Here is an 11179-nt window from a genome sequence, read left to right on the forward strand (position 1 = left end):
AGCTAAATAATTGTCAATTTTGAGTGGCCATGTCAATCACCCGATCTGAACCTAATTGAGCATGCCTTTTATATGCTGAAGAGAAAATTGAAGGGGACTAGCTCACAAAACAAGAATAAGCTAAAAAGGCTGCACTGCAGGTCTGGCAGAGCATCGCCAGAGAAGACAACCAGCAACTGGTGATGTACATGAATCGCAGACTTCAAGCAGTCATTGCAAGCAAAGGATATACAACATAATACTAAAAATAACTACTTTCATTTACATGACATTGGTATGTCCCAAACATTATGGTGCCCTGAAATGCCCTATAAACATTGCTGTAATTTCTACATGGTGAAACCAAAATGAATGAAAATAGCCTTTATTAAAATCTGACAATGTGCACTTTCACCACGTGATCTTTTCTAGTACAAATCTCAAATTGTGAAGTACAGAGGCAAATATATAAATTATGGGTCTTTGTCCCAAACATTATGGAGGGCACTGTACTTATCATATTACCAATCTATACATAACTAAAACTCTGATCTTGTGCTCTTCCAGTTTGCGCGGTCTTTCTAATTGCGGAAAAACGGTACGCAATAGCGCTATGCTTTTTCGCCAGCTCGCCATTCTTCTGTGCTGTGAGTGCACAAAGTTTCGTTCCGATCAGTGGTCTATTGTAAAAGTTAGCGAGGTTTAAAAATCTTAAAAACCATGCGTGCGCCGATCGATCTCCACGCCTGCCAGTCAGCGCCACGTGGATTGATCTCCTTCCCCTGTCACTACGCAGGACAGTACAACCCTTCCTGCGCCATCGTGTCTTTACTGGAGCTGAGGGATGCTGTGGATACAATTTTCAGAGGTCGCCTCCATGTACCTTTTCCAAAGCCTCAAACTCCTTCTTATAATGATTGATACCCTGACCTATGAAGGCAAGCTTATCATGTGCCTTCTTTATCACTATCTATTTTTGTTGCCACCTTCAGGGAGTTATGGACTTGGACCCAAAGAACCCTTTTGTACATCAATGCTATTAAGGGTCATGCCATCAATTGTATGTTTTCCCCTTATATTAGATCTCCCAAATTGCAACACCTCATTTGCTCAGATTAAGCTTTACAGTGCCAGAGACCCAGTTTCGATCCTGACTATGGATGACATCTGTACTGAGTTTGTACATTCTCCCTATAGCCATGTGAGTTTTTTCTGGGTGCCCCGCTTTCCTCCCAAATTCCAAAGATGTGCAGGTTTGTAGGTTAATTGTCCCTAGTGTACAAGTGGTCGACACAGACTCGGTGGGCCTAAGGACCTGTTTCCACGCTGTATTTTTAAACTAAACATTCTGCACCGGGTCACAGGCATGAATGTCTGGATTATGCCAACAGTTGGCTAGCTACCTGTGTAATTAGTCATTTTTTTCTGGGACCACTGTGTATGTTTTAATTCACTTAAAACAGTAAACCTAATCAGTTGAGGATATTAACTGACCCAATTTGGATGGTAAGAAGGGAAATAAGACTTGAGCCCTACTTTAGCATGCAAGATTGAGTTGAATTTGCTCAACCTACTTTCCCAACAATGATTGCCAAATAATTAGGTTGCAAAGAGTTGCTTGTTTTAGTGCTATGTAATTGTAAAGCAATTTACAACGGTTGAAACATAGTAACAATAGCAATAATTTTGTGGAAATGAAAATGTCAGATGGTATTTTCGCACTGTGTAAACTTTGTATATATTTATTACTTGGACAGGGGCCACAGAGTGGCACGGGTTTGGTGAAATTTGACAAATGTAAACAATTGTACTGGAAAAAATTTGTATAGTCTCCGAAAATGTCGGATGAATTTTGTTTGTTTGAATGGTTCAGGAATTGTATATATTTATCAATTGAATAAAGTCTATTTTGAAATAAAAAAAAATAAAAAAAATAGTAACAATAGCAGAGCAGGCTGCCCAGCATGTCTGGCAAAATGCCTCATCGCCAGAACTGACCAACAAGCACCAAGACCTGGCTTGGCTGGCGGGGAGGGGAGCCCTCCCAGTTAGATCCTTACTGCGCTGTCGGAACCTCACTACCAGCGCACGCTGCCCTCGGGACGGCTGCTATGGAGAGGAGACGGTTGCCCACCTCTTTGCAGAGTGTGGATTTGCAAAAAGAGTCTGGAGAAGTATGTAAGGGTCTTTGGAACGATTTATCCCGAACAGCTCCGTCACAGAGGACTCTGTGATTTACGGACTGTTCCCAGGGACACATTCAGAGGCTGACGTCGAGTGCTGCTGGAGGGTCACCAACTCGGTGAAAGACGCTCTTTGGTCTGCCCGAGTGTTGCTCACCACCCAGCAGAGAGATGTCCGTCAGGGAATTTTGCCGACTGGCCCACTGCAGACTGCAGGAGTACGTGCTAAGGAACTCGCTGAAGCTTGGTGCAGCCAACGCCAAGGCTCGGTGGGAGAGGGCCACAGTCTAGGGTCCTTCCGCTGCTGGACATGGGGGGCACGGTATGGTATGGTGGAGACGCCCCCAAATTAAATTAAGGGAAGGTATCCCACACCAGGGGGCCACATGAGTGGCACGGGTGGGGGACATTTTTGTGGAATTTAAACGACATAAACTGTATTGAACAATCTCTATAGCCTACAAAAATGTCGGATGGAATTTTCGAACTGTGCACACATTGTATATATGTATTACTTGGACAGGGGCCAGGTGGGGGACAGTTTTGGTGGAATTTGACAAATGTAAAAATATTGTACTGAAAAATAAAATTTGTATAGTCTCCGAAAATGTCGGATGAATTTTTTGTTCGAATGGTTCATGAATTGTATATATTTATCAATTGAATAAAGTCTATTTTGAAATTTAAAAAAAAAAAAAAATAGTGACAATAATATCTGGGTTACTTCACGTCAATTGAGAATTGACGTGGCACCTTAGAATTAAGCTTATATCCAAGTGATTTAATTGGCAGATTAGCATCGAGTCACATAGTTTCCTGTGCATTCCTCCTTTTGCAACACTTCAGGAAAAACAAGTAATCGCCACAAAAACTATTTCCTAATACACTGCCTATTTCACAGACCACAAAGACAAGTGCCCTTACTCCTCGTTATACAGTGCCCTCCACAATGTTTGGGACAAAGACCCATCATTTATTGTGTTTAAGAAGGAACTGCAGATGCTGGAGAATCGAAGGTACACAAAAAAGCTGGAGAAACTCAGCGGGTGCAGCAGCATCTATGGAGCGAAGGAAATAGGCCTCTGTACTGCACAATTTGAAATTTGTAATAGAAAAAAAAAATCACATGTGGTTAAAGTGGACATTGTCAGATTTTATTAAAGGGTATTTTTATACATTTTAGTTTCACCATGTAGAAACTACATAGTCCCCCCATTTCAGGGCATCATAATGCTTGGGACACATGGCTTCACAGTGTTAGTAATTGCTCAGGTGTGTTTAAATGCCTCCTTAATGCAGGTATTAGAGAGCTCTCAGCACCTAGCCTGTCCTCCAGTCTTTCCATCACCTTTGGAAACATTTATTGCTATTTATCAACATAAACGACACAAAGTTGTGCCAATGAAAGTCAAAGAAACCATTATGAGACTGAGAAACAAGAATAAAATTGTTAGAGACATCAGCAAAACCTTGCGCTTACCGAAAACAACTGTTTGGAACATCATTAAGAAGAAAGAGAGCACTGGTGATCTTACTAATCGCAAAGGGACTGGCAGGCCAAAGAATACCTCCACCGCTGATGACGGAAGAATTCTCTCTATAATAAAGAAAAATCCCCAAACACTCTTCAGGAGTCAGGTGTGGGTTTATCAATGACCAATTTCATTGTCCTATACAGGGACACATGACAATAAACTCACTTGAACTTGACCACTGTCTGCAGAAGACTTCATGAACAGAAATACAAAGGCTACACTGCAAGATGCAAACCACTGGTTAGCCGCAAAAATAGGATGGCCAGGTTACAGTTTGCCAAGAAGTACTTAAGGGCCAGGAAGCGAGCGGGTAAGATCATCTCTGACCCCTCTCACCCTGGCCACAAACTCTTTGAATGACTTCCCTCTTGAAGGCGACACCGGACTGTCAAAGCTGCCACAGCCAGACATAAAAATAGCTTTTTTCCCCACGAGTAGTAGCTTTACTCAATAACCAAAAATCTGTAGCCTTCTTTGGCTCTGGTATTGCATTTAATTCACATGCTTAATCAATAATGCTTTATTATTAATGTTTCATGTTTTATACATCATTCTTAACTGTCACTGTATGTCATGTTGTCACTTGCGGGTGGAGCACAAAGGCAAGTTCCTTGTATGTGAAAACTTGGCCAATAAATTTATTCATTCATTCATTCATTCATTCAAAAGAGCAACCAGTTCTGGAACCGCAGTTGTGGACAGATGAGACGAAGATTCACTTATATCGGAGTGATGGCAAGAGCAAAGTATGGAAGACAGAAGGAACTGCCCAAGATCCAAAGCATACCACCTCATCTGTGAAACACTGTGCTGGGGATGTTATGCCCTGGGCATGTATACTGGCTCACTTAAACACTGGACTGCTGAGGGGTGTTATTCCCTGGGTAATGTATGGTTATGATACAACTGCTGAGGTAGCATTACTCTGGCTCACATTATCTTGCTGAATTGATGCTCAGCATCGCCAAGGACTGCTCTACAACTGCTGAGGGTACAGTGCCGAACCAGCATAATGAACGTACCTCTGAAGTGTATTCAAATCATTTGCTATGTCGCATCCTATCATTTCGTTGTGCTCAAGTTCAAATTAAAAAATGTCTGCTCTCAAATGCCTCAAAACGGCGGTTCATTCTACAGCAAGACAATGCTATAGCAACAAAGGAGTTTTTCAAAGCTAAAAAATGGTAAATTCTTGAGGGGCCATGTCAATCACCCCATCTGAACCCAATTTTATATGCTGAAGAGAAAATTGAATGGGGCTAGCCCCCAAAGCAAGCAAAAGCTAAAGATGGCTGCAATACAAGCCTGGCAGAGCATCACCAGAGAAGACACCCAGCAACTGATGTTGTCCATGAATCGCAGACTTCAAGCAGTCATTGCTTGCAAAGGATTTGCAACAAAATACAGAACATGACTACTTTCATTTACATGACATTGCTGTGTCCCAAACATTATGGTGACCTGAAATGCGGGGACAATGTATAAACACTGCTGTAATTTCTACATGGTGAAACCAAAATGTATAAAAATTGCCTTTATTAAAATCTGACTGTGCACTTTAACCACATGTGATTTTTTTCTATTATAAATCTCAAATTGTGGAGTACAGAGGCAAATAAATAAATGATGGGTCTTTGTCCCAAACACTATGGAGGGTACTGTACTTTGACATCCCCACATTAAAATAGCACTCTGTACCAACCTGACCCCATCCTCTGAACCTCACCAATCCTGACCCACTCGCTGATCAGGCTCGGTATCAATATCCTGTCATCACCAATCTTTGATTTCCCACTTGCCCTGAAGCCCCAGTCTGCATCCACCGATGCCTCACCTGCCATCCTCAATTTCCCTGTAGCTGTCACTGCTGCCTTTCGATAGTAGCTGCAACCTAACCCCTCGTTCCATCCACTTCCTCCAACCACATACATTAACCTGATCACAACCCTGCCACCAGTTCCTGTCTCAACCTTGACAGCATATGATGCTAGGCGCCTTGCATGTGATTAAACATAAGGGATGGAAACAAGAATAGAACATTCAATTCACAATTTCTCTACCATTCAATAACATCTTGACTGGTCTTTTACCTCAGCAACTTTCCTGCAATCAGCCCATATTACTTGCTTCTCTGAACATTTAAAAGTCTATCGCTCTCTGCTTCGAATATCAATTGACCTCTAGGGTAGTGCATTCCAACGACTTCTTATTCTCTAGGTGAAGAAGTTTCTTTCCATCTCTGCCTTCAATGGCAGATGCTTCATTTTGAAATTCAGGTCGCTGGTTCTAGAACCTTGGCCAGATAAACATTAAATGCTCAGCCATCCAGTTAAGTCTCTTAAGAATTTTATATATATTTCAAATAGATCACCTCTTATTTTTCCATACTCAAGACAGAACATGGCTAGTTTACCTTATCACTGCTCATACAACAAACCCACAATCGTAAGTGAAGTTTGCACTGTGCAGCTATGATCATTCAACCTACGCCGGCAGTCGCCTGAAAAATCGCCTAAGTGGCACAGGCCCATTAGGCTTACTAGAAAATCCAATAAGAATGAACCTCAGCAATTCTCTTCGAAAGCCACCTCAATTTAACATTTGGGTTACAAAACAAAACAAAAATCAGTAAATAGAAATTTATTTCTCCAATATTTATACTAATCAAAAAAACAGAATTTGACCTAATACAAGATTCAGCTGTTTCACTTACCTATAATAATTTAAACACAAGAGAACAGCAAGCGCTAGACTTAGTTGACCACCCAAAAACACGAAAGCCTGAGAACGACTGATTTCTCCAGCAGCTATGGGCCGATTTTCAGTTCTGGCAACCTTTTCCAGATCAGAGAGATACATGATGATTAATAGAAGTCCTTAAAAACACATATGTGTAAGATAGCACAAGAAATTAAACCTACTGTTGGAATGACAGCAATCTGCATTAACTTCTCAAGTTAAAATATGAATGCTGTAAATGCACAGGCAGCACCAATGGGACTTTGGACAGAAACCAATTTTCACTAAACAAACAAAAAACCTTAAATGCTGGAAATCCAAATTAAAAAAGGAAATACTGTAAATATTCAGAGGATCTAATAGCATCTGTGGCGAGAAATAAAGTTAACAGGCGCTTCTTGTTACCATTCGCAACGGAAGGTCAATAACTGCAAAGCCATGAAAATTTATTTTGGAACACATTGATTTTTAGAGGGCTTGCAAAGCCATGTGACTAGGCATCAAAATATTGTAGATGCTGCAGTCGGGAGCAAAACTAAACTGTTGGAGGCACCCAACATGTCAACCAGCATCTATGATGGCAAATGGATAGTCAACATTTTGTGTTGAGACCCTACATCTGATGCGATTAAATTTCTACACATCTGACTTTCATAACCTACAGTACCCTTTAAATAGTTTATTACCAATTCAAGCTTATTCTGCAACCACCCACATCCAATGGTATGTTCTATGTTTATAACATTATGTGTCTCTAATACAAAACTCATCATCATCATCACGGTGGTCACTCGAAACGAGTATGACTGTCCTCTCCTCTCCATAGTCTTGTGGGTCAGCAGATGTCTGTAGCGGCCGATCCCCGATCCACACACCTTGGTGCAGCGTAAGCAGTGGAGACTGGCGGTGGTTGGTAGTCGTCGAGCCTCCTTCTCTCTCTCCTTACGGTGCTTTGTCTCTGCAGCATGGCGTAGTTCCATTTCGTGAAATGCAGCTCCTTCCTGCATGGATTTCCTCCAGGAGCGCCTGTCCAGTGCAATGTGCTTGCTCCCAGTTGCTCGATGTTGATGTTGTCCTTGAAGCGTTTCTTTGGCCAGCTGGGGGCTCGCCGACCTTCCTTCAGTTGACAGTACAGGATTTTCTTAGGGAGACGCGTGTTGGACATGCGGATGACATGGCTAGTCCATCGAAATTGGTGCTGCATTATTGTGGTGGTGATACTGGTCATGTTGGCTTTCTCCAGAATTCTGGATTCTTGGTGCATTTGGCCTCCCAGCTGATCCTCAGAATCTTTCGTAAGGATCTTTGATGGTATTGTTCCAGGGCTCTCAGGTGCCTGCTGTAGGTGGTCCATGACTCGGCTCCACACAACAGGATGTAGAGGACAACGGCTCTAATACAAGCTAATATTGTTCAAGGACTGGTTAAAAAAAAAACACGATTCTGCTCTAAAATGAAGACACTCTTCTTAAAAGAAAATAATCAATATAAATGTGTTTTATACAAGTACAAGCTAACACAGGAATGAATGTGTACCAGCAGAAGTTACCTTTCTATCGATGTCTTTATCCCACATGTCATTGATTGTACACCCAGCTCCTCGCATCAATATTGCCCCCGTTCCAAAAAGTGTAAGCATGGACATATCTGGAAGGCAGCCTGGCTCTGCTGCTAAACCAATACTCCAGGTACATGGCAAATATAGCAACCAGGTTCCTAAAATATTAAATTGGAACAAATTAGCACTTTTCTATTGCTAATGTAACATTACCATAATATGGCTGCAAAAATAGGCAAAGAAAATGATTCTAATATTATAAATAGCACCTTGCAAGTTGAGGCCTCACAGTGCTAGAGATCTGAATTTGACCCTGACTTTGGGTGCTGTTTACATGGAGTTTGCATGTTCTCCCTGTGACTATCAGAGATAGATTCGTGATTATTATACGTCAGAGGTTATGGGGAGAAGGCAGGAGAATGGGAATACGAGGGAGATAGATCAACCATGATTGAATGGCAGAGTAGGCTTGATGGGCAAACTGGCCTAAATCTATTCCTATCCCTTATGACCATGACTGAGTGTTGTTCCTCTGGGTGCTCCGGTTTACTCCCGCATTCCAAAGATGGCGGGTTTGTAGATTAATTGGACTCTGCCCTAAGTGTAGGGGAGTGGATGTGAACGTGTTAACAGGCGATTGATGATAGGTGTGGAGTCAGTGAGCCGGAGGGCTTGTTTGCATGCTGTCTTTCTTTCCTATCACTATAGTACTTTGGTTGTCTTTACTGAGGAAGACACAAACTATCTCCCAGATATACTAGGGGACCGAGGATCTAGTGGGAGGGAGGAACTGAAGGGAATCCACATTAGTCAGGAAATGGTGTTAGGAAAACTGTTGGGACTGAAGGCGGATCAGGGCCTGGTGGTCTGCATCCCAGAATACTCAAGGAGGTGGCCCTAGAAATCGTAGATGCATTGGTGATCATTTCCCAATGTTCTGGATTCTGGATCAGTTTCTGTTGACTGGAGGGTCGCTAATGAAACCCCACTTCTTAAGAACGGAGGGAGAGGAAAAACAGGGAATTATAGACCAGTTAGTCTGACATCGGTAGTGGGGAAGATGCTCGAGTCAATTATTAAAGATGTAATAGCAGCACATTTGGAAAGCAGTGACAGGATTGGTCAAAGTGATTTATAAAGGGGAAATCATGCTTGACTAATCTTCTGGAATTTTTTGAGGATGTAACATGTAGAACGAATAAAGGAGAAAGAGTGGATGTGGTTATCTGGACTTTCAAAAACCCTTTGACAAGGTCCCACACAAGAGATTAATGTGCAAAATTAAAGCTCATGGTATTGGGGGTAGGGTATTGATATAGATAAAGAAAATTGGTTGGCAGAGAGAAAGCAGAGTAGGAATGGCAGGCAGACTGATGGGATGCCGCACGGCTCAGTGCTGGGACCCGTTATTTACAATATATATTAATGATTTAGAAGAAGGAATTAAATAAATTTCTGAATTAAATGAATTATTATCTTAATGGTGTCAGATTAGGAAAAGGGGAGGTGCAAGACCTGGATGTGCTTGTACATCATTCACTGAAAGCAAGCACGCAAGTACAGCAGGCAGTGCAGAAAGCTAATGGCATGTTGGCCTTCATAGCAAGCGGATTTGAGTATAGGAGCAAGGAGGAATTTATTTAAAAGGTGGTGAATCTATGGAATTCTTTGGCACAGAAGGCAGTGGAGGCCAAATTAATGGATATTTTAAGGCGGAGATGACATGGAAAAATAGGTGCAGGAATAGGCCATTCGACCCTTCGAGCCAACCGTCATTCAATATGATCATGGCTGATCATCTAAAACCAGTACCCCGCTCCTGCTTTCCCCCCCGTAGATTCAATTCGCCCTAAGAGTTAATTCTAAGTCTTGAAAACCTTGATAGATTCTAGTACGGGTGTCAGCGGTTATGGGGAGAAGGCCAGAGAATGGGGCTGAATGCAGAGTAGACTTGATGGGCCGAATCTCCTAAATAGGCTGATAGATTTATGAATTTATGATATGCAAGGAATAGATCATGTACAGGGAGACGAGGTTCGTTCCACACGACATTGTGGGCTGTGCTGTTCCTGTGCTGTACTGTTCCATGTTCAACCACCCCATGTATCTCCTCCACCCCCAGCCATGCCTTCCCTTTGCCCTGTCAGTGCAGTTTCCATGGGTTTACCAATGGGTTTGTCCAGCCTCATCAGCCTCAGGTAGGGCTGCAGTGCCCGCGGCGCCATCCCCACCAGGGTGGCCGCCGCCGCCGCCGCTGATGGGCCGCTGTCTCCACCGCTCCGCCTGAGCTGGGCGGCGGGCAGCGCGCGGAGCTGCCTCTCCCGCGTGACAACGGCGGCCGTTACCCGCCAGCTCCCGGGCGGCGCGAGCGGTAGCGGGAGCGTGGACAGCAACTGGCGGGGCGCGAGGCACCTCAACATCGCGAGCGGCTCCTAACACCGGCCCCGGGGTTTCCCAGCGCTGGCCATGATCCTCTCCCACCCACGTGACCCGACGCGCGCGCTCTCTCTCTCTCTCACGTGACCCGGCGCTCGCCTCTCCCACGCACGTGACCCCGGCCAGTGCTGCGCGTGCGCATTGTTGCCAAAGCGACACCCAACGCCACTGGAGGTTACATTTAGTAATTAGAGGGTGGAGGGGAGGAGATCGCTTTAGTCATTGTAATAGAAGGTAATTGTCCATATCTGGGAAATAGGCTGTGGGTCGAGCTTCGAAAATGTGTATAGAATTTAACTTTCGTGACCCATGTCTGGGATCTACTTGAAAATTTGTACAGATTTAGATAAAATATAATTGAGAAGTCATAACTAGTCAGTGCCAAAAGTTGCACATTAATTAATTAAACGATTTAGAAATTGAGATCGAAAAAGTAAGCGCCATCTCGTGTTCAATGCTCATATTACTACATGGTGAGCCTCAAGTTTCTGAAGCTTTCCAAAAAGGGGGGTGGCATGATAGGATTACAAAAACTTTAATGTGAAATAATGTGCGCGCTGCACACATCACGAGCACGAAGTGTGAAGTCCCTCGATGCTAGGGTCCAGGAAGCGGGGCCCTGGAAGCTCTGGGGTTTTGGATGCATTCTGAGCCTTGTTTTGGAGCATTTTTGCACCAAATTTATGACCAATATTTCAGAAATTAACAGGAATCTGAGGTAGCTTTTTCACACAAAGGGTGCTGGGTGT

At 43.3% G+C, this 11179-nt stretch overlaps 1 protein-coding gene across 1 annotated transcript in view; it reads right to left on the minus strand.

The window, feature by feature from the left end:
- coq2 (coenzyme Q2 4-hydroxybenzoate polyprenyltransferase) overlaps positions 1 to 10505 on the minus strand; it is a 33437-nt gene extending 22932 nt beyond the window's left edge. The window contains exons 1-3 of the mRNA XM_055639527.1: positions 10162 to 10505; positions 7986 to 8152; positions 6411 to 6532 (exon numbers count right to left, since the gene is read on the minus strand). Coding sequence (XP_055495502.1) covers positions 6411 to 6532; positions 7986 to 8152; positions 10162 to 10414 — 542 coding nt within the window. The 5' untranslated portion in view covers positions 10415 to 10505. The remainder of the gene's footprint in view (positions 1 to 6410; positions 6533 to 7985; positions 8153 to 10161) is intronic.
- Between the last annotated feature and the right edge of the window lie 674 nt (positions 10506 to 11179).

The sequence above is a fragment of the Leucoraja erinacea genome, chromosome 1 (genome assembly GCF_028641065.1).
Source record: "Leucoraja erinacea ecotype New England chromosome 1, Leri_hhj_1, whole genome shotgun sequence".
Taxonomy (NCBI): domain Eukaryota; kingdom Metazoa; phylum Chordata; class Chondrichthyes; order Rajiformes; family Rajidae; genus Leucoraja; species Leucoraja erinaceus.